This window comes from Plecotus auritus (assembly GCF_963455305.1).
Source record: "Plecotus auritus genome assembly, chromosome: 14".
NCBI classification, from domain to species: domain Eukaryota; kingdom Metazoa; phylum Chordata; class Mammalia; order Chiroptera; family Vespertilionidae; genus Plecotus; species Plecotus auritus.
In genome coordinates this window covers 1,125,729-1,153,651 of record NC_137780.1, presented here as the reverse complement: position 1 = coordinate 1,153,651, position 27,923 = coordinate 1,125,729, and the positions used below count along the sequence as shown (strand labels likewise).

The following is a 27,923-nucleotide window of genomic DNA, read 5'->3' as shown; positions in this document are numbered from 1 at the left end:
CCCGGCCGGCGTGGCTCAGGGGTTGAGCGTCGACCTACGAACCGGGAGGTCACGGTTCGATTCCAGGTCAGAGCACACATCGGGTTGCGGGCTCGATCCCCAGTGTGGGGCGTGCAGGAGGCAGCCGATTCGATTCAGGATTCTCTCTCCTCATGGATGTTTCTCTCTCTCTCTCTCCCCCTCCCTCCCTCTCTGAAATCAATAAAAATATATATTTTTTAAAAAAGAGCCGTACAGTGAACAGTTGAAAAGAGGAAGTTCAATAATAAGGGCAACTCCCCGCCCAGGTTTTAACGTCAAGGTAAGGAGGATCGAATGACCTCCGTGCGGTCATTGGTGGCCTGATTACAGATGCGATTCACATCCACGTAGAACATCTGGAAATTACTGACACGTGTCAACACAAAGAAAGCACGACCCCTCGCAGCCCGTCACGCCGAGGGAACCCGTCGGCGTGCTGCTCCGACTCCTCCGGGCTGTGCGTCTTCTGTGGTGAACACGCCGTGGCCCCGGGCCTGACCCCGCCTGGGCCCGGTGCGAGGGCTCTGAGTGTCTGTGTGGGTTTGACTCATTAGCACTGCATCCGGGGCTTGCATGGCTGCGATCGCACTGAGATTGGCTTGTGGTTCTCTTCTGAAGCATCGTTTCCGGTTTTGTGGTTTTCGGTTGATTTTAATCAATCGTTCGAGCATCGGAAGGCAGCTGGGACGCCTGTCTTTCTCCCTGCTCTGGGGCCGTTCACGGGATTTGTCTGTTTGGAGGTTCGAGAGCGCTTCCTCATGAAACCGCCTGGGATCCATCCGCACCTCTTTTTGCCGCGCCTCCCCCCCTCTTTATTTTTATTCTTTGAGGCGAGGCTAGCTTGTTGACTAACTTCCCGGTGGATTGCTGGTTCCTCACTCAGCTTCCATAGTTTTTCTTTTACTAGAAAGAATTTCTTCTGGGAAAATGACGTTTATCGGCACAGCTTCACGTGTAAGGCGGTCTTAAAGGGCCTTGTCGTCTGTTTCGATGCCGCCCTCACCTCGAATCCGGGACCCCTTCCCGGAGAACCGGCGCCCGCGTGCACTGACCTCGATTCATCCACGATGGCCTTCCCTCTCGTGGGCTTTCCTCTGTTTCATGTTGATTTCCTAGGATGACTACACACTTTTCCCGCAAGGAAACAGTCAAACCCTGCCACTCGCCGGTTACTAAATACCAGTGAAAGCAAACTGCGGACATGGGCGAGTGGCAATATTTCTGGTAAGCAACTTGTGAGAACATCCAAGTGTGAGTAAAAAAATTCCTATTTGGGGTATGATTTCAGAAGACAAAAAGATATTAGAAACAATGCCTGGCCGGTATGGCTCAGTGGATAGAGAGTCAGCCTGCAGACTAAGGGGTCCCGGGTTTGATTCCGGTCAAGGGCATGTACCCTGGTTGCGGGCACATACCCTGGTTGCGGGCACATCCCCAGTGGGGGGTGTGCAGGAGGCAGCTGATCGATGTTTCTCTCTCATCGATGTTTCTAGCTCTTTCTCCCTCTCCCTTCCTCTCTGTAAAAAACCAATAAAATATATTTAAAAAACTAACAAGTATGGTCCAGCTGGTGTGGCTCAGTCGCTGAGAGTTGCCCTATGAACCAGGAGGTCAGGGTTCGATTCCCCGGTTGGGGCACATGCCCGGGTTATGGGCTCCATCCCCGGTGTGGGGCGTGCAGGAGGCAGCCGATCCATGATTCTCTCTCATCATGGATGTTTCTCTCTCTCTCCCTCTCCCTTCCTCTCTGGGATCAATAAAAACGTATTTTCTAAAACAGTGCAGAGAGCGCGTCATAGCGTGTGCACCTCATCGAGCTCCTTCAGGGCCGCCAGCTTGGACTCGAACTTCTCCAGGCTCCACAGTGTGGACACGCCGAGCCGCAGGTTCCGCACCCGGACCCGGGGGCCAGGGCCACCCCCTCTGTCCGGCGCCTCGTGTCTGAAACACACCAGAGGGAAACGTCATCTTAAGACACACGTGCCCGTCACGTACACGTAGAGCTTTCTGAGGTAGAGGCACTTCCTCAAACACTGGGCCCGGGAGGAAACCCGCCGGGTGAGGCATGTTTGTGACGGTGACCACCGTGTGCGGGGTGTGCTGTGCTGTCTGCAGAGAAACTACAACAGTTGTCCTCATTCCTAAAAAGGGATGCGGAGACGATCCCTGCTTTAAACCAAGAGCTGCTTTCCAACCCGGCCACCAAGGACTCACCTGCCAAACACGTACTGCCTCTGAGAGCGGCCGCTGAGGGCGTTGGCCTCCTGGATCATGAGCGAGAGCTTCAGGGAGCCCCAGCTCGTCGGGACTGGAAGCGAGCACACGGGGGAGTCAGTGCACATGCACACACACATGCATGCATGCACACACACGCACACACAGAGCTCATCAGGACTGAAAGCAAGCACACGGGAGAGTCAGCGCACACACATGCATACAGATACACAGGCACACACACATGCACACGCACACACACAAGCACACACACACACACAGCTCATCGGGACTGAAAGCAAGCACACGGGAGAGTCAGCACACACACACATGCATACAGACACACCACACGCACACCCACACGCACACCCACAAGCACACACAGCTCGTCGGGACTGGAAGCGAGCACACGGGGGAGTCAGTGCGCACGCACACACACATGCATGCATGCACACACACACACGCACACACACACACACAAGTACACAGCTCGTCGGGACTGGAAGCGAGCACACGGGGGACTCAGTGCACACGCACACACACATGCATGCATGCACACACACACACACACACACACAAGCACACAGCTCGTCGGGACTGGAAGCGAGCACACGGGGGAGTCAGTGCACATGCACACACACATGCATGCATGCACACACACACACACAAGTACACACAGCTCGTCGGGACTGGAAGCGAGCACACGGGGGAGTCAGTGCACATGCACACACACATGCATGCATGCACACACACACACACACAAGTACACACAGCTCGTCGGGACTGGAAGCAAGCACACGGGGGAGTCAGTGCACACACACACGCACACACACAAGTACACACAGCTCGTCGGGACTGGAAGCAAGCACACGGGGGAGTCAGTGCACATGCACACACACACACACACACAAGTACACACAGCTCGTCGGGACTGGAAGCGAGCACACGGGAGAGTCTGTGCACACGCACACATGCATACAGACACACCACACGCACACACACTCTAGCAGTACCCCCCGGGGAAGACATGCCTGGGAAAGTCATTTGCTTCATGATTTAGGCCTGGCAGGTGAGGCTCAGTGGTTAGAGTGTCGACCCTCCCACCAAAGGGTCGTGGGGGTTCAATTCCGGGTCAAGGGCATGTACCTGGTTGCAGGTTCGATCCCCAGACCTGGTCGTGGCATGTGTGGGAGCAACCAATCGATGTGTCTCTCCCTGTCTGTCTGTCTCCCTCCCTCCCTCCCTCCCTCCCTCCCATTCTCTCTGAAAAAATAAAGTAAGACGAGCGGCTCTAACCCGCGTCACAGCGGTGAGGGTGACGTCTGAGGAGCTCTCCGCCGGCCCGTGCTGCGAGCACAGCTCTGGGCACTGAGGGGGCCGGAAGCGCGGACGCCGCCGTCGCGCACTCACCCGCGGGAGCCTGGTCCCTGCGGCCCTGGTGCTGCTGCAGCGCCTGCACCTCCCGAGCGATTTTCTGCTTCTCGGCTTCCAGAGCCTCCAGGATCCTCGTGTGGCGGACGCTGTGGTCTTCCAAGGCCTGGGCCGTGCATGGCGGGGCCACGCGTGTGCATGCGGGGAGAGAGGTTACGGAGCGGGTGTGCATGCGGGGAGAGAGGTTACGGAGCGTGTGGGCCGCGAACACGCTGCCACTACAGGTCGCCTGCAGGGCGTGTTCAGTCGGCACAGGAAGCTACGGGGATTTACGAAACGTCTCTACGGAATGCCTGCCTTCCACAACACCGTCACTAGGGTTCTGATGACACAGGTGACTCTCCTTCCGCTGACAGGAAGTTAAAAACAACAACAAAGACAGCGCTCAAAGCAGCCGACGCTCAGTGACCGCCGAGACCTCACTGGACACAAATCGGCCCGTGACGGCCGACCAGTGCCGTTTCCAAGACTTAAGCAGCTCCCTTCCTCCTAACACCCTCACGTCTGGGCCCTCGGTGTCCAGAGCTGACCCCTAAGGAATGACCACCATGTCACCGCGTGTCCACACCTGGGGCCACTGGGGTGTTTGCTCCCACCCCCACCCCCACCCCCACCACAATCTTGGGAAAGAGAAATAAAATGGCCCTGAGAGTGATGGTGTGACATTAAGCCCCCCTTCTCCCCCACAGCCCTGCTTCTCCCCGAACAGCCCCGTTTCTCCCCCACAGCCCTGCTTCTCCCCGAACAGCCCCGTTTCTCCCCCGCCAGCCCCGCTTCTCCCCGAATAGCCCCGCTTCTCCCCCCAAGCCCCGCTTCTCCCCGAATAGCCCCGCTTCTCCACCCACAGCCCCGCTTCTCCCCGACAGCCCCGCTTCTCCACCCACAGACCCGCTTCTCCCCGACAGCCCTGCTTCTCCCCGACAGCCCCGCTTTTCCACCCACAGCCCCGCTTCTCCCCGACAGCCCTGCGCGAAGCTGGGAGAGTCACCTGCTGGGCCGCCAGCCTCTCCAGCTGCAGGCGCCTCCGGTTGGCCTGTACCTCCTGCTCCAGCCGCTGCTTCGCCCTCTCCAGCTCCTCGATCCGGAGATGTGCCTTCTGGTTACTCATCTCCTGCAGCTTCTTCTGCTGAGACTCTTCTTTCTTTAAAGAAAAATAATAATAAAAAACCAGAGCAAACGTACAAGCACTTCTCCAGCTCCCCCGAACGCACAGAAGGCCCCGCCTTTCAGCGGAGCAGGAGACGGACGCGCTGGGAGAAGGCCTGGCCTGGAGCGCCCCTGCCTCACAGGCCCGGGAGCCCCGCTCACGCGGCTGGAGGGCCCCGTGACCTCCCCATCGACGGCCCAGCCCCTCGCGAGGGCGTCACGGGGTGTTTGGAACAGCAGTGTTCGGATCAGCAGGTGGACAAGGGGGCTCCCGGGAGTGCCCAGCAGGGGTCAGACCAGAGCCAACACTCGGCAGGAGCGGCTTCTGGTCTGGTCCCCGGCAGCCACCAGTCCACCGTGCCGTCCAGGAAAGGACGCGGGGTGGAGGGGTGGGGGAGGGGGGAGGGGAAGGCCGGCCCGCCCGCCCGTACCAGCTCGGCCTGCAGGGCCTCGATCCTGCCCTCGAAGGTGGCTCTCTGCGAGGACAGCTCCTGCTCCGCCACCTCCTTGGCGACCTGGATGCCCTGGAGCATCTCCTGCTTCGCCCTCAGCTGCGCCTCCTGGATCTCCGCCTCCAGCCTGCAAAGCACCAACACCCGCGGTATCGAACCCGGGAATCGGACCCGGGACCCTTCCGTCCGCAGGCCGAGGCTCTACCCCCTGAACCACACCGGCCAGGGCTGGGCTGTTTTCCATCACAGTTTACATTCCCCGGGATTCTGTTTTAGCCTCAGGTGCACGGCATCGTGGTTAGAGGTCATAACCACAGCAGCTCTGGGTCGTGTTAAAATGTTTCCCATTAAACAAAAACTTAAATCTCCAAACTCCCCTCCGGGGGTCCTCCCCCTGCAGCCCTCCGCCCCGCAAACTCACCGCTTCAGACCCACAACACTCACTGTGATCGCTGGGCTGCGAGCCACTCGTTCTTGGCGAATTCAAAGTCCTTCGGGCTCTCGCTGGCCGGGGCGCCTCCCCCGGGCGGCCTCTCGCCGCTCCGGACCTCCGCCGGGTGGTTAAACCGGAAGTAATGGTCGCCCCCGAGCACCACGCGGTCGCCCTGCAGCACACACGGCGACCGCTGCAGGCGAGTCCGGACCGAGCAGGCGCCCGGGACAGACCCCGGCTCAGCAGCTCAGCTCGGTCCGTGTTATTAACGAGAAACCCGGGTCAGGGAACGGCCTGGAACAGTCTGCACGTGTCACTTCCTGGACGTGTCACAACCACCCCCGAGACACGCTGCGGCCGACTTCAGGAATGAGGAGCCCGGAGCACAGACTTAACGAGGGCGTTCCGGGAGCTCTCCTGGCGGACACTGTTAGGCACTGGACACACGGACACACGGACACACACACACACACACACACACACTGGACACACACACTGGACAGACAGACAGACAGACAGACACACACACACACACACACACTGGACACACACACTGGACACACACACACACACACACACTGGACACACACACTGGACACACACACACACACACACACACACTGGACACACACACACACACACACACTGGACACACACACACACTGGACACACGGACACACACACACACACACACACACTGGACAGACAGACAGACACACACACGGACACACACACACAGACACAGACACACACACTGGACACACACACACACACACACTGGACACACGGACACACACACACACGGACACACACACTGGACAGACAGACAGACACACACACACACACACTGGACACACACACACACACACACTGGACACACACACACACACACACACTGGACACACACACACACACACACACACTGGACACACGGACACACAGACACACATACACACACTGGACAGACAGACACACACACACACACTGGACACACGGACACACACACACACACACACACACTGGACACACGGACACACAGACATACACACACTGGACACACAGACACACATACACACACTGGACACACGGACACACACACTGGACACACACACTGGACAGACACACACACACACTGGACACACACACTGGACAGACACACACACACACACACACACACACACACACACACACAAACAGAAAAGCCCGGCCGGCGTGGCTCAGGGGTGGAGCGTCGACCTATGACCCAGGAGGTCAGGGTTCAATTCCCGGTCAGGGCACATGGCCGGGTTGGGGGGTCCATCCCCAGTGGGGAGCGTGCAGGAGGCAGCTGATCCATGATTCTCTCTCATCACTGATGTTTCTCTCTCTCTCCCTCTCCCTTCCTCTCTGAAGTCAATAAAAATATATTAAAGAAAAAAAAAGACCTGCACATGAATCGCTTCCCCTGACACTCAGGTGCGTAGGCAGTGAGCCTGCGTCGTGGGGTGCCCGTGCCCGTTCCCCGGGATGATCCTCACGGTGCTCTCTCTGTGCCCGGGCCTGGGCAATGCACAGCCAGCCCATTCACCAGCTTTTCAAAGGGCAAAGGGCAGGGCCAGGGCGCCACCCGCCAGCCTGGGGCCACCATGATGAGGACTGTGGACAGCTCGTCTGGTCCCCGCGGTCACAGCTCTTGTCTTTGCACAAAAGGAGGCGGTGAATGAACGAACAGGAAACGGGGTTTTCAAACGGAAACGCAGATACATGAACGGCCCGGCCGGGGCCGAACGCCTTCGCCCGCTAACGGCGCCCGCTTACATGGTGCAGCACGGTGGGGCCCAACACGTGTTTCCCGTTCACGTATGTCCTGGCTTCCCCGACGGGGGCGATGCTCACGGTCCCGTCGACGTTGCTGATGGTGCTGTGGGGAGGGAGACACAGTCACCGCTACGGGACAGAGGACGGCAGGAAGAGGTGACACGGGACAAGCCGACGTGTCGGGGTCACGCCTTTGGGGCGAAGGTGCAGATCAACGCGTGACAATAACAAGATTCTCTCACTTGCCTCCAACCAGACTTGGGGTCTCGGTGCAAAAGCCTGGCCCCCAGCAAGCGCACCCTCCGCAGGGAGGAAGATGTGCATTGTGGGTATTTTGGTCACAACGGCTTTTGAAAAAGTGCCCCTCCCCCCCAAAGAAAACAGAGAAAAATCCAATGAAGAGAATAGTACAGCCCTGACCGGTTTGCTCAGTGGATGGAGCGTTAGCCTGCGGACTGAAGGGTCCCGGGTTCGATTCTGGTCGAGAGCATGTACCTTGGTTGCGGGCACATCCCCAGTAGGAGGTGTGCAGGAGGCAACTGATTGATGTTTCTCTCTCATCGATGTTTCTAGCTCTCTATCCCTGTCCCTTCCCCTCTGTAAAAAAATCAATAAAATATATTAAAAAAAAAAAAAAAAGAAGAAAAGAATAGTACACTATTGATCGTGGCTTGCCTCTAAATGGAACAGATGTACCGTGTTCTTGTGGTTAGCTTTCCTAACGCTCCGGGTTTGTGTGACAGTGGGACAGATAAGGGACGGTTTCCTGGCATGAGAGTGGGGGGAGCGGGGAGATAAAAGCCCCTGGCTGACCCGACCGGCGTGGCTCCGTGGTTGAGCATCGACCTGTGAACCAGGAGGTCACAGTTCAATTCCCGGTCAGGGCACAGGCCCGGGTTGCGGGCTCCATCCCCAGTGTGGTGCGTGCAGGAGGCAGCTGATGGTGCGTCTCTCTCATCATGGACGTTGCTCTCTCTCTCCCCCCTCCCTTCCTCTCTGACATCCATACAAATATGTACATTTTTTAAAAGCACCTTTCTATCCAGGGAACTGGAAAGAAACCCAGAGTGCGCGTCGTCTTTGGACTAATAGGATAGAAAAGGAGGGAGAGGCTGACCCCGCAAATGTGCGAGTCCGTATGATCACGGAACACCCGTGTCGCTCCTCCTGGTAAGATGCACTGGAAGCATCACGCCAAGAATTCAGGGCACACGTGTGCCTCCTGCGAACGGATCGGTCACCCGCAGACAACAGCCAGGGGCCCTCGTTTCGGAGAAGGCTGACCTACCAGTGCTCGTCGGCCACCAGCACCCCGGACAGCTGGATGTCGGGGCTGGAGGTGGGGCCGCGCTTCCCGACGGCGGTGGTGCCCTCCCGGATCACGTACAGCAGCGTCTCCGACAGCTGCGGGTCCTCGCTCAGGTTGACCAGGTTCGGCAGGCGGTTGTCCACTTGGAAGGTGATCCCTGCTTTCTGAAGCCGGAGGGAGAAAAGACTCGTGGCCACAGCGCGACGCTGAGATGCGCTTGCAATGAGCGGTCCCGGCGAAAGGTTTCTCTCTACCCAACGGCTCTCAGCCGAGGTCGTTAATTTCTCCGTGCCACGTCCCAGCGCCGCCCCGATGCCCCTCACACTCCAAGCGCCACCCTGACCTCCACAGGCCTTTACACTAACCCTCTTTAAGGGCCCTGCTTCCTACAGGGACAGCGCGTACTCGAAGTTTAATCTGGGTTTTGCCGGCGCCCTTCTCTGACGCCTACCTGTAACTCCTTGATTTCGTGATGTTTTCTTTTTTCAGCCTGTTCAAATTTTTCCTTCCACGCTCTTTCCAAAAACACACAGAATTCATGGTTAAAAGTACATACACATATATATGGTTAACAATCAACAGACAAACAACAAAGATTAGGAAACCCCTTGGGATTAAACGAGATGGCCTGGGGCTGGGAGGGGCACACCTGGGGGGGAGGGGGGGCAGGAAGAGCGAGGCTGCATCATCCAGGCCCCGCCCACCCATCTGACCCCGCCCCCCCGCCAGAGCCCCTGGCCCTGCAGCCGGGGTCCTGCCCCGCTCCTCGGCCCCCACCTCTGCATCGCCACCATGGCCCGCTCCTGCTCGTGCAGCTTCATTCGTAAGGATGTGATCTCCTGCCGACAGAGCCGGTACCGCTCGGGATCGATATTCTGACGGCTTCTTTGAGCAGCTTTCAGCTTCTCAATTTCTGCTTTCAATTCTAAATATTTACAAGCAGACGCACGATTGATACGGAATCATCTCCGCCAGAGGTCAGCGTGGCCCTCCGATTCCCAGGGCCCTTGGGAGTTTTAAATCTTCCCAAGTGGACGGGGATCTTTGCAGAATCAAGGCCACTGGCCCTCGGGTACCTCCACGCCTCCCTCCCCTGGCCCTGACCGGAAGCGCTCCTGCGTTAATGACTCTGCCCCCCCCCTCCCCGGAGGATGGCGTGTTGTCCAAGCGGGAGCCCTGAAGAGGGGGTGCTACGGCTCCCACTGGGACAGACAGACGTGGGACCACCCTCGGCAAACCTACAAGGACCTGCGGGACAGAGCTAAGGTTTGCAAGCTGGAAGCACACAGTGATTTTCACGAGAAAGGTCGCCTGTGTGAGGGACCCAGGAGGATGGACCGAGACAGAGCAGCTCGCCCCTGTGAGGCCACCCCGGTACCTCCTCCCCTCCTGCTACTGCCACGGCCGGGCACTGAGGCCCGGGAGGTGGCCACGGCCGGGCACTGAGGCCCGGGAGGTGGCCACGGCCGGGCACTGAGGCCCGGGAGGTGGCCGCGGCCGAGCACTGAGGCCCGGGAGGTGGCCGCGGCCGAGCACTGAGGCCCGGGAGGTGGCCACGGCCGAGCACTGAGGCCCGGGAGGTGACCACGGCCGAGCACTGAGGCCCGGGAGGTGGCCCCTCACCGCTCACGCTCCCTCCCGGGTCCCTGCGCTGCCCTCCACCACTGCAGGTGACGGCCAAGGTCATTATCAAGGGGGCCCGGAAGTAATTCTGAAGTCGCCCATGTCCGTCCGTCTGTCTGTCCGTCGCCCCGACGGCGCGGGGGGGGGGGGGGGGGGGGGCGCTCACCGCGGATGAGCTGGGCGCTCCTGTCCTCGTTGACCCGGGCCACGTTGACGATGCTGCGCGCCTGGCGGGCGTAGCGCAGGGTGCTCAGCGTCTCCTCCAGGCTGCTGGCCGCCGGGCTCACCGTGGCGATCATGGCCGTCTTGGAGTTGCCGCCCAGGCTTTCCTTCAGCAGCCTGCGAGGGCGGGGGCGGGGGCGGGGGCAGGGTCAGCCTCGGCCACAGCCCACAGCAGCCATCGCCCCGCCGCACCGGGCGGACCGCACGGAGAGGGGCGCAGGGCGCAGGGCGCGGTCTCCCTCCGCCGGCCCTCCCCAGCCTGCCGCTGTGCTTCCCCGTCATGGACGCTGTTCTCTCTGAGTTTCTCTTGTTTCAGAAGCAACAGCCCTGGCACAGGCCTCAAAACACGCTCAACTCCCAGGCGTCTCCTAGGCTACCTCTCCCCCCGCACCCGCCGCTGTGGGGAGGACACTCCACGCTCGGTCACCCCAATTCCGGGGCCACCGCGACCTACGGAGCGGGGAGGAGCTCAACAAGTGCTGAAAACGAGGGGCCCTGGCTCAGCGGAGAGAGCGCCGGCCTGCGGACCGAAGGGTCCCGGGTTCGACTCCCGGTCAAGGGCACAGGCCCCGGTTGCAGGCTCCGTCCCCAGTGTGGGGCGTGCAGGAGGCAGCCGGTCCATGATCCTCTCTCATCACGGATGTTTCTCTCTCTCTCTCTCCCTTCCTCTCTGAAATCAATAAAAATATTTATATAAAAACAATTTTAAAAAATAAAGTTCGAAAGACACTTGCCACGTCAGGACCGACTCCCGGTACGGAATAAAGGCTCTCCTGCGGCCCCCGTGCTCCGCCAGCGTGGAGATGACCTTGCCCAGGGTCAGCAGGGACTTGTTGATGCTCACGCCTTCCTGTGCGCGAGAGAGACCCGCGTTAAGGTCAGATGGCTGCCCAGAATAGGGCGACGCCACACTCTCTTCCACAAGCTGCCAGCTTTCTCGTGGCCCCCAACTTCCTAACGTTACTGGAGAGTGAGCACAGCCAAAAAGCGGGGCCTCTGCACCCCCCCCCCAGCTGTGCAGTCTGTGAGCTGCATGTGGAGAGGTTTCCTGATGTTGTTCAGCACGTCTCCCTCATCACCTCCTAAATATAAGGCCCGGGAGCAAGCCCCGCCCCTTGGCGCAAGCCCCGCCCCTTGGCGCAAGCCCCGCCCCTTGGCGCAAGCCCCGCCCCTTGGCGCAAGCCCCGCCCCCCGGGAGCAAGCCCCGCCCGGTCACCCTCAGCTGCTGCCCGCTGGTGCCGGCCGGCCCTTGGCGCTCACTGCCCGCCAGGTCCACCAGGCTGATGCGGCTGGTCACCGCGTGGTCGTGCTCCTCCCCGTCCACCAGCTCCGTCTGCAGCCAAAGGGGGTTAAAGTGACAGGGCGTCAGTCCCGTGTGACTCGCCCCCGGGGGGAGTCTGCGGGAGGGGAAGCTGTGAGGAGGACACAGGCCCCTCGCTTGTCTGTGAAGCCGAGCGACCCCGCCTTGGCCCTGCGATCTCGGGTAACTCACAGGCGGGAACACGCTGAGCAATGCGCGGACTGTGCCACAAATGAGAGAAACGGCTGGAAAGGGATAGAAAGCCACAGCTTCTAGCGGCCGTGGGCAAACTACGGCCCACGGGCCGGATTCGGCTGTTCTATCCGGTTCTCTTGCTCTCCCCTCCGCTCCTTTACTTTGAATTTATATTAGTTCACACAAACACTCCAGCCATGCTTTTGTTCCGGCCCTCCGGTCCAGTTTAAGAACCCATGGTGGCCCTCGAGTCAAAAAGTTTGCCCACCCCTGTAAGGAAACAACCATGAGCAGATACGAAGCTTAATCACGTGTGGAGTGCTGTTCATCCCAGCATGAAGGGATGAACCACGGGTTTAAAGCAGCAGTGGAGCCCTGGCCGGGTAGTCAGGTGGTTAGAGCATCGTCCCCAGACACCAAGGCTGCGGGTTCCATCCCCGTCAGAGCACATACAAGAATCAACCAGTGACTGCATCAGCAAGCGAGACAACACACTCATGGTCCCCTCTCTCTCTCTCTCTCTCTCTCTCTCTCACGAAAAAACAAACACAGCTCTTGGACCAAAAGCAACATCAACGTCCAACGGTAAAGACTCGGGGAAGTCGAGTCAAAGGAACGCCGGGCGGCCGTGAGAAATATTTTGCAGAGACTGGCCGTCGCGTGAACTTGCTGCAGAGCTTGTGAACTTGCTCGAGCGGAGCTGTCACACAACGGAAACACGGTCACCAAAGGTGCAGAGCGGCGTTATGGGAGCCACGGGCCCTATAGCTGACTTATAAGAAACCTTTTACTGTCTGATGGGGTTTTCCAAATACGGCACGATCATCGCCACGCATTTCTGAGAACGTGTCACCTGTTGATACGCCATCCGTGATGTCGTGGTCAGTTCATGATAGATACTATTGGTTTTTAAAACAGTGAGAAAAACCTACAGCCGTTGAGTATATCTGCTGAAACCCAACGATGTCAGGTATCTACACGGATGTCCTTTGACCTCTGACTGAAAGGGAAGACAGGAAGCAGGCGACGCGTGACGCGGGTCCCACCTGGGTGCGGGTCATCAGCAGCGTGAGCACCGAGTGCGAGCGGGAGCTCTTGTCGTTCATGCCGGTGGCCGCCGTGGCCCGCTGCTTGCTGCCCAGCTGCAGCCAGCCCTGCAGGGGAGAGAGGCCAGGCTGCGGGCGGCGGCCACGGCGGCGAGCTCACCCGCACCTCCCGGGACCCCACGTTCGTCAGTTCATACAAGGAAACCACTAGTCAATGTTTATCGTGCCGTCATCTGTACGCCCGCTGTCCTGTTGTCTGCCTCTGATATCTGAGTCGGGAAATAGTAACTTTTTTTTTAAGTCTTTGTTGTGGTCTTACGTAGGTCTTCCTGGGAAATAAGAACTTTAAAAGGCAGCTTCTATAACTCTACGCTGACGTGACTTATTTTTAGTTCAGAAGAGAAATTCTCTTGAATAAAGTTCAACAAACGAAATCTGCTCGTGACACATGAACAAGATTAACGGTTTCTTCCTGCGACCAGCAATTAAGGCGGATCTTCTCAGATGCTCATGGCCACGGTCACTATCCAGGGGGAAGAAGGTGAATACAAACCCTCTTACCTGGATGTCCGAGTAAGAACCGACAGCATTCCTGGTGGGAAGGGAAAAGACCAAGTCAGTAACGCGCTTGTTCTCGCACAGGAAGTAGGGAATCACTGAGGCCTTTCACGTGACAACATCCACCGTTTCCATGACAACATTCACAGTTCCCGTCCCACTCAGGGCATAGGCCCGGGGTGTGGGCTGGATCAGTGTCAGGAGGCAGCAGATCCATGATCCTCTCTCATCACTGATGTTTCTCTCTCTCTCCCCCTCTCCCTTCCCCTCCGAAACTGATAAAAAAAATATTTTAAAAAACAGAAACTCTTCCCATGAACTCATCTTACACCTCCTCCCCCGGCGGCTTAAGGAGCAGATACAAACAAACATCAGCGGGAGAGGGGACAGAAGGGAGAACAAGTATTTCCTACTCGGTGTAATTCATCGTCTGCGCCAGGCCCCACGGGTGCTGGGAAAGGAAAGGTACAGACAAACAGGAGAACACGCAGCGGACACGGTACTTACACGGCCAGAGCTTCGACATACGGCCCAGAGACGGGGTGCTCCCGGACCCTCAGCTGTGAAGCAAGCAGGAGTGGTGGTCAGCGCACGGCAGGGGGTCCGTGCAAAGGCGATTCTCGGTGGCTTTTCCCTACACTCTGAGTTTAAGGTCAAGACATCTGTCTTCACTTTACCCAGGAATGAACTGCAAGGTTCCCACAGAAACCAACCTGTGAGGCATTAAAGCCGCCTCAAGCCAGGCTGCTGTGGCTCAGAGGCTGAGTGTCGACCTATGAACCCAGAGGTCATGGTTCGATCCCCAGTGGGGGGCGTGCAGGGGGCAGCCAATCAGTGAATCTCTCTCATCATTGATGTTTCTCTCTCTCTCTCCCTCGCCCTTCCTCTCTGAAATCAATGAAAATATAGTCTAATAAATAAATCAATAAATAATAAAAAAAATTTAAAAAACTTTAAATTCTAACAGCATTTTTTAAAAAGCTTATGTATTTGGAATGGAGTGGGGTGGGGTAGGAGAGTAAAAAATAAAAAAAATAAAATAAAAACCTTATGTATTGGTCAAATGTCCTACTTCACAGGAAATATTGTCTACAGGATATCAATTTGCCAAATAATCCAGTGGAGAACATTGCTATGATAACAATACAATTTTTGTGAGCTTCTACTGCTTTTTAGCTTGACAGACGTTTTGGGATTGAGGGTTTCCGTGGTCCAACTATATCCTGGAACAAACATCTTTTACCTGACACTTGCTTAAAATAAAAAGGTTCCGTTTAGTAACTCCCTTCATTTCCACTGGCGATAACGCTCAGCTTTTACTTACTAAGTAACAGTAGTTAAACCGTAGCTCCCAGGCACCTGCTATTATACACCAGCATTCCAGGAAGCACGCTAGTCCTCCATGCCACCTGGAGACCCGCAGGCAGTTATAAAAACAGACATCAGGAACGAGCAACAAACGCTTCCGTCTTACCGGCTGCTTCCGCTGCCTGCTTCCCCCTCTGCCCACCAGCAGGTCGTGGATTTTTTCGTTATAAACTTCAAAGAAGCTCATTTCCAGGTGATACCTGACCTGGTGGGAGAGAAGCTCAGCCTGCAACCTCCCTCCTAAAGCCTCGCGTGGTCTGCAAACGGCGTCTGACAGGGGCCTCCTGCCACCCTCCACCCTCCACCCTCCACCCTCCGGCTCCGGCTTAGAGCAGAGCAAACAGTTTACAGACCCCACTGCTCCCACGTAGTCGCTTTCCAATGGCTGCACCCGCTGCCTTCCTCCTGGGGTGCCCCGCCCTCCGCCTGGATGCCCCGCCCTCTGTCTGGGATGCCCCGCCCTCCGCCTGGGATGCCCCGCCCTCCGCCTGGGATGCCCCGCCCTCCGCCTGGGATGCCCCGCCCTCCACCTGGATGCCCCGCCCTCCGCCTGGATGCCACGCCCTCTGTCTGGGATGCCCCGCCCTCCTCCGCCATCGCCAGGAGAAATGGACTCCGGGCCCGCACCGCCCTTGCCCTCCACTGCGCCCCGAGAAATGAGGGCCCCGTCTCCCTCTGGGGACCCCGTCTCCCTCTGGGGGCCCCGACTCTGACGTCAGCCCGCTCTGGCTCCCCTCCAGCCTGACGGAGGCCTGCAGACCCAGGGCACCCACCTCCTGGGTTTGGTTTCTGGCCACTTGAGCAAAAAGGTCTTCGCAGAACCTCGGGATGATGCCCGGTTCTTCACCGAATCCCATCATCCTAGCGAAGAGGGGAAGTAAGACTAAGCAGGTCTTCAAAACTCTGTTGGGGGGCGGGGCCACGTGATCACCCCGAGTGGGCACGTGAATAAGGGGGTGAAGCTGAGTGAACACGCTGGAGGGGCCGCGTGAAGATCGAAGGGAGGCGGCCAGGAGCCCCCAGAAGCTGAAGAGGCAGGAAGGACCCTCCGCTGGAGCCCTCTGAGGGAGCACAGCCCCGGACACCCTGATTTCAGGTTGTGGCCCCAGAACGGGGAGAGCACGCGCTCCTGTTGGTTTAGGCCCGTCTGTCGTCATGGGAGCAGCAGCCCCAGGACATGGACCCTCCTTGCCCCTCCTTTGGGGCTTTGACCTGGTTCTGGGAACAGCTGAGCCCTGTGCCCCCGCAGGGAGACCCCGTAGACCTCTCCCTGCCGGGCTCAGGGAGACCCATCCCGGTGTCTGTGCCTCCGCCCTGTCCCCCCCCCCACCCACACCCGGGGCTCTGGCAGGGACAGTGCAGTGGGCACAGCAGGCAGGCTGCTTGGTGGGAAGCGCAGGCCACGTGGCTCGGGGAGCCCCCAGCTGCAGGACGATGCGGGGTCCTCCCCCGCCCCCCCCTTACCTCCGGGCCTTCCCCCTAATGCAGGCATGTCAAACTCATGGCCCACAGGCCGCACGCGGCCCACAACGAATATTTTCGCGGCCCAGCCGATAGAACGGTATGCAACAAACGTTCTAATAAAAATTTCGTAACTTAATTTTTACAATATCCTGTTATAATTATTAATAACAAACTACAACGTTCGCTAATGACTGACGACGGTCATCTTGTTGCATTCAGTTCCCTTACGCGCAGGCGCGCCATTTCTCTCCACCAATACCAGCAGCGGATGGTTTAGCAGCCGATGGCCACGGCATTAGTCTTGGACTGACTTGTTTGGTGTGCGCAACCGGAAATATTTTGCTTTCGGAGAACAAGAAAAATAGATTTATTTGCGTTACCTTTATTATTCAGTGTCTGGTAAGTTAATGTTCAAGCAAAATTCATTTTTATTAAAACGGTCTATTATTTTATGTTAGCGATGACTCATTTGTTTCAGCCCTTTGTATTCAGCGTGGTCTCTATCGAAATAAACCCACACTTCCATGAACAGTTAAGCTTTTGTTTTTTTGCGGCCCTCGTACACTTCAACCTTATTTGGCCCGCGTCAGCCTGAGTTTGACATGCTTGCTTTACAGTAAAATGAGGCCAGTGTCACTCAAAAAGGTCAACGACTCTTGGGCATAAACTGAAGCCTAGAGGTTAAGCTGCTGGACCAAGGGTGCAGGACTGGCATGCACACGGAGCAGACCTGAGCCCGGATCCCTGTGGTCTCAGAACTGTGTGCCGCCAATCAAGACAGGCCGCTTCCCACGAAAGACACACACACACACACACACACACACACAACCCGCACCCCCAGAGCCACGTCTGCAGCGACACTCACGTGTACGACTTCCCGGAGCCCGTCTGCCCGTAAGCGAAGAGGCAGGCGTTGTAGCCCTCCAAGGCGCGGGCCAGGAGTGGTGCCGCCAGCGTCTCGTACACCGCGGCCTGGCCGGCGTAGCGCGGGTGGCACTCGTCAAAGGACCAGAAGGAGACGTCGTAGAGGAAACTGTACGCCTGTCTCAGGTCCGGGTGTCGCACGGCGATTTCCTCCCCGTCCAGGAAGACCACCTGGGCCGCGTTCTCGTCCTTCTCTCTTCGAGAAGGAGCACAAAGAAGAAGGTCAAGTTACCGCCGATGTTCTGAGTATGAAGACCTCACAACTAGTCGAATATAACACCCCTCCGGGCGGGATGATGTTTCAATTTTATGTGGAAAAGATAACGGCCGTGGCTCATTGGTTGAACGTCAACCTCTGAACCAGGAGGTTGTGGTTCGATTCCCGGTCAGGGCACACGCCCGGGTTGTGGGCTCGATCCCCAGGGTGGGGTGTGCAGGAGGCAGCCGATCCATGATTCTCTCTCACCATGGATGTGTCTCTCTCTCTCCCTCTCCCTTCCTCTCTGAAAGCAATAAAAACATTAAAAAAAAAAAAGGAAAGAAAATGCAGAGCAGCAGGCACAATTATAACGTGTTCCCGAAACACAGTTCCCGGGGCTGCTGCCTCCGCTCCAGGGAAGACGGAGCTCCGGTTTCTCGCCCGGAAAGTGGACCCTCCTCGTACGCCATTTTCCATCTTTTCCCTTTGCCTCTGGATCTCTCCCTCTTCCTGCTCGCTGTGGTCTACCTGTCCGCTTCAGTTCAAACCTGGGAACGTACTTGCCGTGCTTTATAAACAAACTTCGGAGGCACGAGTCTGCAGAAAGCTGGCGAGGTGTGCACATGGGACTCCAGCAAGCCTGGCTGACCGTCCCTGGCTCCCCCTGCCCCCCGGCCCCTCCTGCCCCCCAGGCCCCTCCCTCGGAGCCTCGGACCTTCACGTCCACCTCAGACCTGGTGGGAATCTCTCACTGGCTCCCGATCTGCGGGAAGCACTAGGTCCTGGTCTGGCCCTCGATATCCCTTTTCGCCCCCAACTCTGCTTCAGATCAGAATTTATCCTGGAAACCACCCAGCCCATCCCTGGGACACGGCTGATTCCCTAAAATAATCGACGCACTACAACTCAAGCCAAGCTCTCTCTATAAAGACGTCACCAAAAGAAAAGTAAAAAGAAAAGAAAAGAAAAGAAAAGAAAAGAAAAGAAAAGAAAAGAAAAGAAACAGAAAAGAAAAGAAAAGAAAAGAAAAGAGCCGAAACCGGTTTGGCTCCGTGGATAGAGCGTCGGCCTGCGGACTCAAGGGTCCCGGGTTCGATTCCGGTCAAGGGCATGTACCTTGGTGGCGGGCACATCCCCAGTGGGAGGTGTGCAGGAGGCAGCTTATCGATGTTTCTCTCTCATCGATGTTTCTAGCTCTCTGGCCCTCTCCCTTCCTCTCTGTAACATATCAATAAAATATATTAAAAAAAAAAAAAGAAAAAGAAAAAGAAAAGAAAAGAAAAGAAAAGAAAAGAAAAGAAAAGAAAAGAAAAGGAAAGGAAAGGAAAGGAAAGGAAAGGAAAGAAAAGAAAAGAAAATGTCACCGACAAGTGTGAGTCGCATGAGCACCGGGACTTTCCGAAGGCGGAACCCGGCGTGTTCCGCGCCACCAGCCCCGCCTTCGGTTCCAGAGGGGTGACCTACCTCTTGCTGAAAGGCCTCACTCGGACTGCCACCATCACCTGACTGTTCTCCACTTTTAAGGAGTCCCTCTGTGGGGAGGTGCTCTGAGCCGCAGCCTCCGCCTTGGGAGGGAGCGTATGTTCGTGTGACCCTTCCCCTTTGTTTGCGAAAAGGGAGCGTTTTGGCTTCTGTTGACCTTGGGAGCTGGGCGTCCTGGGCTTCAGGGTGGACATCGCCGCGCTCCGAGGCTGAGGCGTGCCACGCCGTGGGGTCCACGTGTGCTCTGCAATGCGTCTCACAGGCGTCCCTTTTCCTAAGCTTTCAAACTTATTCGTGTTTTTCGCAACATCCTTCCCAAGACTTGTGTGATGCAAGTTTCCTGTTCCCCACCCTCTGACGTCCAACGTGCTCTGCTCGGGTTTCGAGGCCGAGTGTCCGGGTCGAGCCTCCTCAGCCCGGGAACGGATGGGCGTGCTATGACTGAAGTACCCGTGTGTCTCGCCGTCATGGGCTCCCCTGAGGGCGGAAAATGCTCCCCCGTCTTTTTCATCGGCCACCAGCCCAGCGTCGCTGTCTTCCGTTGAGGATGCAGAAGATGCAACGCGGGAGTTTTCCTCGTTGTTGACGATCCGTACGCTCCTACTGGTGTCCCGTGAGGCACCATCACTTGCGGCAGCACCTCCCACACTGTGTGTCCTTGAATCTGCTCCAGCTGCTGTCTGCCTGTCCACGGAACCTGCTTCAGCTCCTGTCCGCCTGTCCACGGAACCTGCTCCAGCTGTTGTCTGCCTGTCCACGGAACCTGCTTCAGCTCCTGTCCGCCTGTCACCGGAACCAGCTCCAGCTGCTGTCCGCCTGTCCACGGAATCTGCTCCAGCTGCTGTCCGCCTGTCCACAGAATCTGCTCCAGCTGCTGTCCGCCTGTCCACGGAACCTGCTCCAGCTGTTGTCTGCCTGTCCACGGAATCTGCTCCAGCTGCTGTCCGCCTGTCCACAGAATCTGCTCCAGCTGTTGCCTGCCTGTCCACAGAATCTGTTCCAGCTGTTGTCCGCCTGTCCACGGAATCTGCTCCAGCTGCTGTCCGCCTGTCCACAGAATCTGCTCCAGCTGTTGCCTGCCTGTCCACGGAATCTGCTCCAGCTGCTGTCCGCCTGTCCACAGAATCTGCTCCAGCTGTTGCCTGCCTGTCCACGGAATCTGCTCCAGCTGTTGCCTGCCTGTCCACAGAATCTGCTCCAGCTGTTGTCCGCCTGCCCACAGAATCTGCTCCAGCTGTTGCCTGCCTGTCCACAGAACCTGCTTGAACGCAACGTTGTAACCTAAGACGTGTTTCTGTCTTCCTTTCGGATGACTCTCCCACCTCACTCCCAAGCAACGATGATTCTTTGTTTCTTGGAACTCTCCTCTGAAGGGTCAGTCTACCTGCAGGGTTGGGGGTAAGCGGCGTATCTCCAGATGTCTTACAGGCGGAAATAACGTAAGTGCTATTTATGTCCCTGAGTTTCCTTGCGGAGCTCAGGAACGGGTCGTCGTTTTCACGTTCGGACACGTCCGAGCCGGAAGGCTGCTTCAGGCTGCTCCCGAGGCCGAGGCCGTGCGGTGAAGAGCCCCTCTGGGAATCAGGAGCCCCGGGGAGGCCGCCGCTGTTCCCTCGGTGTGCCGTGTAGACTGACATTGCGGCAGCGAGTTACTCTTAAAAGGATGTTGTTGAAGCCTCTACGCTCTTCTCTGGATGCTCCTTTGACGTCCAGCCCATCCGTTTCCAAAAGTATCTGTTAAGTTACAAAAAAAAAAATTAGATTGCACAGACCACAAACAGGCTTCAAAGACATGAGAACCTTTGATGACATGAGAATACATGAGAATAAATTTCAGTGTCCAGCTCAGAACCGTTTCCAAGCAGCTCAGACAAATCTCCGCCCTCAAAGAGCTTATGGTCATTACCTCACAAATGCTTATTACATGCCCATTACGCAAATCCTCCGGATTCCAAGACAAGACCCCTATTCTTAGTTCCTTAGTCTAGAACAGCCACATGGGGCTCGCGAGCCGCGGTTTGCCGCTCCGTTGACTAATGAGTTTGCCGACCACTGGCCCAGAAGGAATAAACACATCACCCTTATATCAGATCAAAGGTGCCAAGTGACTTAAAAGATGTAAAAAGTACATGTCAGCAAAGTGTTTTTTGTTGTTTTTTAAAGTCCCCCCAGTTTGGGGAGCAGGGAGGGGGGATTAAAGGAAACCCTGGCACCTCAGTCAAAGACTGAGAAGCATTTTCATAATAAATGTTGAAGAGATGTTACTAGGACAAACAGGAATGCCTAGTGGGATATGGACAGAATTATTTCAGGCCACAGAGGCTGAATCGGTCAAAATCCTAACAAGACTACCGGTCAACAAATATGAAAAAAAAAATTAAAAATGGCCTACAGGCTGGAAATGTTCAACATACAGGACATTCCGGCCGGGTTCAGATAAGGAAGAGGTAGCCTATGAACATCAATCAACCTATGAACCAGGAGGTCACATGCCCGGGTTGCAGCCTTAATCCCCAGTAGGGGAGGCAGCCAATCAATGATTCTCTCATCACTGATGTTTCTCTCCCTCTCCTTCTCCCTTCCTCTCTGAAATCAATAAAAATAAAAACTTTAAAAAAAAAAAAGAACAAAAACACCAGAAGTTCATTTTTAAGGAAGTCTTTCTCAAGTTCTAAGTAAACCACACCCTGGACATAAGCATCTCCAGGCAACCTTCCTCCTCGGCAGATACATGGAAAGGCAAGCAATTCCGCCGCAGCTGAACCCTCTTCGCGGCTCCCACCCGTAGGTGGGACGTTTGGGCAAGTTCTCCATCAGACGGGCACGAACCCGAGGGAGAGAAGTCCCCGCCCTTCCCCAGCGTCCCCGCGATTCTGGGCTTAGCTGGTCACTGCGAGGGCGGCACCGCGAAGGGACCTCCTCACGCCGCCGCTGGGCGGAGAGACTGGACCGGAGCCTGAGGTCCGGCCGCCGGGCCCGTCCTTGCTCCCTCCCTTCCTTCCTTCCTTCCTTCCCTGGACTCCGAGGAGGCCCTGAGCCGAGACCACCGCCCGCACCCCCACGACCGCACCCCCCAGGGCAGCACCCCCACGACCGCACCCCTCAGGGCAGCACCCCCACGACCGCACCCCTCAGGGCCGCACCCCCCACACGCGGCACCCCCACCTCGCACGCCCCCCACCGCGGAGAAGGCCCGACACTGTGCCCGCGACACTCACCGTCCGCTTGCCCAGTGCCCACAATTTGAATGGGCGCGCCACCTTCTGATTGGCTACCGGAAGCCGCGTTCTGATTGGCTGCTGGGCGTCGCGTTATGATTAGCGTATTAAGCCGCGTCGGCGCCGCCTTCTAATTGGCTGCGAGATGTGGCAATCGGATTGGCTTGCTGGACGTTGCACTACGATTTGCCCTGACATCACGCCGGCCCCGCCTTCTTATTGGCTGCTGATCGTCGCGTCGGCGCCACGCCTTTGCTTCCTCCCGCCCCCCCCCCCCCCCCCCCCGGAAGCGCCGGTGGCTGGGTCTCCGGGAATCTGAACGCTGGACCCGCCGGGCCCTGGCGCCCCTGGGACAGGGACACTTGTCCATCGTCAGAGTGAGCGCAGAGTCTGTCCACCGTCAAAGGGGCCGTTTGTCCCCAAGTTGGTCATCGCTGCGCCTTTCTAGTATTTCGGATGCAGAGCGCGGAGATCCGAGATGGACCTGGGGTTTGTTTCCCTTAATTCTGAAAATCCCAAACGGGAACAACTCTCAGAGCCCAACGAGGAGAGAATGCCCTTCAGTGGTCGGCAAACTCATCAGTCAACAGAGCCAAATATCAACAGGACCACGATGGAAATCGCTTTGGAGAGCCAATGTTTTTTAACTTAAACTTCTTCTAACGCCACTTCTTCCAAATAGACTCGCCCAGGCCCGTGGTATTTTGGGCAAGAGCCACACTCAAGGGGCCAAAGAGCCGCAGTTTGCCGACCACGGCCCTAGACGCTTCACCACGGGGCCGTGGCGCCCGCGCCTGCTCCGCTCTCTTCTCGCATTCAGGCCCCACGGCCAGGACAGCAGCTGTTCCCACATTTTCAAACCTGTTCCAGGTTGGACTCCTTAAAGCAGCAGTTCCTTGAAGGAGTGATAACACCTGCTTGTGGTGCCCGGCCCGTGTGGCTCAGTGGGTGAGCGTCGACCTAGGAACCAGGAGGTCAGGGTTCGATTCCCGGTCCAGGGCACAGGTCCGGGGGTTGTGGGGTTCCATCCCCAGGGTGGGGCTGTCAGAGAGTAGCTGCACCTCACAAAACAGCCTTGCAAGATAGAACACTGTCAGCTTTCTGAAGAACAGGGTGATCATGTAAATAACATGGTCATCGATAACATGACCCTGACATGAAAAGCTGTTTTGTCTTAAATTGCCTGCTCTGCAAAAACAGGATGTGGTAAATGTGCTTAAAAGCGGTCCTGCACAAAGGGTCGGGGCTGCTCTCTGGACTCCCTGCGTGGAGAAAGGCAGAGCAGTCGCCAGCCGGCTAATAAAGGCTCCCTACATTTTAATTGGGTCTGGACTCCAGGGGTCGTTCACTCGCGTTTACTCCACAACAGGGCGTGCAGGAGGCAGCCGATCCATGATTCTCTCTCATCGTGGATGTTTCTATCTCTCTCCCCCTCTCCTTCCTCTCTGAAATCAATAAAAATATTTTTAGAAAAACGTAACAGCCCTAACCGGTTTGGCTCAGTAGATAGAGCGTCGGCCTGCGGACTGAAGGGTCCCAGGTTCGATTCCGGTCAAGGGCATGTACCTTGGTTGCGGGCACATCCCCAGTGGGAGGTGTGCAGGAGGCGGCTGATCGATGTTTCTCTCTCATCAATGTTTCTAACTCTCTATCCCTCTCCCTTCCTCTCTGTAAAAAAAATCAATAAAATATATTTTAAAATAAAGAGTTTAAAAAAAGAAAACAAAACAAAAATCTACGTATCGCTAAAATCACTTTACCTCGCCCTGACCAGTTTGGCTCAGTGGATAGAGCATCGGCCTGCGGACTCAAGGGTCCCGGGTTTGAATTCGGTCAAGGGCATGTACCTTGGTTGCGGGCACATCCCCAGTAGGAGGTGTGCAGGAGGCGGCTGATCGATGTTTCTCTCTCATCAATGTTTCTAACTCTCTATCCCTCTCCCTTCCTCTCTGTAAAAAAAATCAATAAAATATATTTTAAAATAAAGAGTTTAAAAAAAGAAAACAAAACAAAAATCTACGTATCGCTAAAATCACTTTACCTCGCCCTGACCAGTTTGGCTCAGTGGATAGAGCATCGGCCTGCGGACTCAAGGGTCCCGGGTTTGAATTCGGTCAAGGGCATGTACCTTGGTTGCGGGCACATCCCCAGTAGGAGGTGTGCAGGAGGCGGCTGATCGATGTTTCTCTCTCATCAATGTTTCTAACTCTCTATCCCTCTCCCTTCCTCTCTGTAAAAAATCAATAAAATATATTTTTAAAAAAATAATAATAAAAAATAAAATCACTCTACCTCTCTGAGCCTTCGTTTCTGTGCTTGTAAAACGAGGTAAAACATCCATGATTGCTAGGAAATTCAAGCTAGAAATCCATGTGAAATGGAGTTTAAAATGTGACTGGTTGCTGTACGTCAACATAACGGACAAATGTTTTAACCGAATACAGGCAACTGTCAAGTATTTGTGAGAGTCGCAGTAGCCGATGCGTACGAAAATGCGAGCTTGTTGCATGAAACGGGACTCCCTAAAGGAACGGCCTCAGAAACCAACTGCATCTGTAGGCAGCTAAGAACCCTGCTGATCGTTTTTTCTTAGTTTCCAATCTCATTCACCACCAGCTGCCAACTCTTCCCCTGCTTAGCTCTGGCCTCAGAGAAACAGGGGTCCCACACCGTCATTCTGGCCTCAGCTTCCCCCGTCCCAGGGACCACCCTCCTACATCAAAATATTCCTCTTCCCTCTTCACGGTCCCAAATAATCCAGTTATTCTGAAAATAAAAGCAAGTCTTTTTTTGAAAAAAGAAAATCCACCAGAGGGAGACAAACTGAAAGAAAACACATGGAAAGAGGTCAGAAGAGGCCCAGCCGGCCTGGCTCAGTGGTTGAGTGTTGACCTATGAACCAGGAGGTCACAGTTCAATTCCTGGTTGAGGCACATGCCCGGGTTGTGGGCTCGATCCCCGGTGGGAAGTGGGGGGAGCGTGCAGGAGGCAGCTGATCCATGATTCTCTCTCATCATTGATGTTTCTCTCTCTCTCCCTTCTCCTCTGAAATCAATAAAGATATTAAAAAAAAGAAGAAGAAGAAGAAGAAGTGATGCAAGCCCATTGGAAGGAAGCCTTTTAGATTAGGTTAAGGTTCACAGGAAAACCTTCCCGCGGGCCAGTGAACAGTCCCTGGGGATACGTATTTATTACAATTTACTCAATTTCATACTTTTTAAATCGCTAAAACGCAGGCTGTACTGTCCTGCTTTTTAGGAGCTGGCGTTGAGTTGCATTTTTACTGCCGCGTCTTTGGTTCGAGCCACTGCCCTGGGCTGCCGCCTCGACAGAGACTCTTGCGGTTCTCAAATTTCTGCAAGCCTTAAACACAAAGGCCCTTATAAACTGGGCAGATTTTTGTATTTTCTTTCTAAATTCGAACACGTGTCGGGCCAGGAGCCTTGGGAGTATGCGCCCGCACCTTGTGGGCTGACCGGTTGATGAAATCTTGAAGAATTCCATCGTGACCACTCGGTGACGCATCCTGAATCCACTGAGCGAGTCCGCCCGTCGCTGGAGAAGAGGCCGCTCCAGGAAGCTAGAAATCCCTTTTTAATACAGAGAGAGGAGCGCCCGGGGATTAGCAAGTGCTCCAGACGCTCTTTCCTCTTTGAATCGCGCGGGGTTCATTCCAGAGACGATCAGGAAGAGTCAAAAAGCCATTGTCAGCCCCAGGGCCTCCTGGGTAACCTATTTGTACATCAAGAAAGCTCGCAGGGGTCCTCAAACGACGGCCCCGCGGGCCACATGCGGCCTGCCGAGAACATGGATCCGGCCCGCCGGGTGCCGCTGCCTGTCCTGCTTCGCAGCCGACTCGTCCCGGGCCTGCAGTGCGCATAGGAATTTGTTCATAGTTTTTTTTTTTAAACTATAGTCCGGCCCTCCCACGGTCTGAGGGACAGGGAACTGGCCCCCTGTTTAAAAAGTTTGAGGACCCCGGCTCTAGGGTTCAGTGAGGATGGGGAGGACTGCCCCCCGGATTCTGAGCCAGCCCTGAGACCCTCCTCACGCATGACAGGAGCAGGATCCGTCACCTCTCTGATGCAGGGGATCCCCCCCGGCCGGTGCGGCTCAGTGGTTGAGCGTCGACCTATGAACCAGGAGGTCCCAGGTTCGATTCCCGGTCAGGGCACAGGCCCGGGTTGCAGGCTCCATCCCCAGTGGGGGGCGTGCAGGAGGCAGCCGATCAGGATTCTCTCTCATCGTGGATGTTTCTGTCTCCCTCTCTGAAATCAATACAAATATATTTCAAACAAAAAAGAGAGAGAGAGAGAGAGAGAGAGAGAGAGAGAGAAGTCGCTGTGGTCTAGCCCCCGGCTCTCTCCTCCTTATGGCCAGTGATTCTGTGAGGCTCCATTTAAAGGTGTTAGAGATTCGGCTTCCATGCGGGGCCTCCCAGCCTGGTGAGGCTCAGAGTCAGTAGCCCCGTTTCTGCCCGTTTCCCTAGACGGCTCGGAGCTTCCGCCATCTGGCCCATTCCTGGAATGTGGTACCCGATACTCCGCGTCCTCGCAGGCTCATCCGAAACCCTGCCTTCTCACCTGAGGACACAAGGGACTCAATGCTGCCATTGTGTGGAAGGTGCCCGCCCGGGGTAATCAGGATGGTGCACTGCCCGCAGGGGGGGGCTGGGAGCGGGCAGCGGGGGGTGCCTGCCTGTGCCCCCCAACTGCCCACTCTGCACAGGACACTGGGCGGGGGAAGGGGGTTCATGGTCACAGAGTTCTCCCTTTTTTCTTTTTTTTTTTTAAACATTTTTTTAAAAATATATTTTATTGATCTTCTACAGAGAGGAAGGGAGAGGGATAGAGAGTCAGAAACATCGATGAGAGAGAAACATCGATCAGCGGCCTCCTGCATGCCCCCGACTGGGGACGTGCCCGCAACCCAGGTACATGCCCTTGACCGGAATTGAACCCGGGACCTTTCAGTCCGCAGGCCGATGCTCTATCCACTGAGCCACACCGGTCAGGGCTTTTTATCTTTTCTTAAAATATATTTTTATTGATTTCAGAGAGGAAGGGAGAGGGAGAGAGAGAGACACATCAAGGATAAGAGAGAATCATGATCCGCTGCCTCTTGCACGCCCCTCACTGGGGATGGAGCCTGCAACCCGGGCCTGTGCCCTGACCGGGAATCGAACCCTGACCTCCCGGTTCCTAGGTCAACGCTCCACCCCTGAGCCGCGCCGGTCGGGCTGTAAATTGCTCCTTGTAAACGTCTCTAAATAAGAAACACCTGTCTTCTACCTCCGGGCCATTGTGTGCAACGAGGTTGCACGTGTCCCACGTTATACCGGGTAACAGTACAGCAGGTCCTGGCGGGACGGAACACGACCGCTCACCTAATTATCCCTGGTCGGTTTCACGCGGCAGGGTCACGCTCAGGGCGCCTCGCTGACAACAAAAGGGCCCTATCTCCCCGGAGTCGGCTTACCGGCGGCCGCCAGGACGGTCACCTTGAATGACCTGCCACCTCC

General features: G+C 56.2%; 1 protein-coding gene across 1 annotated transcript in view; it reads right to left on the bottom strand.

The window, feature by feature from the left end:
- KIF14 (kinesin family member 14) overlaps positions 1–20,821 on the bottom strand; it is a gene marked incomplete at both ends in the record, with an annotated part of 28,239 nt that extends 7,418 nt beyond the window's left edge. Inside the window, 21 exons of the mRNA XM_080651066.1 lie at positions 1,830–1,962; positions 2,236–2,329; positions 3,646–3,772; positions 4,655–4,807; positions 5,244–5,391; positions 5,709–5,869; positions 7,495–7,597; positions 8,783–8,967; positions 9,255–9,318; positions 9,581–9,728; positions 10,593–10,765; positions 11,383–11,498; positions 11,865–11,981; positions 13,190–13,297; positions 13,751–13,781; positions 14,255–14,307; positions 15,222–15,320; positions 15,889–15,976; positions 17,445–17,699; positions 19,167–19,719; positions 20,569–20,821. Coding sequence (XP_080507192.1) covers positions 1,830–1,962; positions 2,236–2,329; positions 3,646–3,772; positions 4,655–4,807; positions 5,244–5,391; positions 5,709–5,869; positions 7,495–7,597; positions 8,783–8,967; positions 9,255–9,318; positions 9,581–9,728; positions 10,593–10,765; positions 11,383–11,498; positions 11,865–11,981; positions 13,190–13,297; positions 13,751–13,781; positions 14,255–14,307; positions 15,222–15,320; positions 15,889–15,976; positions 17,445–17,699; positions 19,167–19,719; positions 20,569–20,821 — 3,162 coding nt within the window. The remainder of the gene's footprint in view (positions 1–1,829; positions 1,963–2,235; positions 2,330–3,645; positions 3,773–4,654; positions 4,808–5,243; positions 5,392–5,708; positions 5,870–7,494; positions 7,598–8,782; positions 8,968–9,254; positions 9,319–9,580; positions 9,729–10,592; positions 10,766–11,382; positions 11,499–11,864; positions 11,982–13,189; positions 13,298–13,750; positions 13,782–14,254; positions 14,308–15,221; positions 15,321–15,888; positions 15,977–17,444; positions 17,700–19,166; positions 19,720–20,568) is intronic.
- Between the last annotated feature and the right edge of the window lie 7,102 nt (positions 20,822–27,923).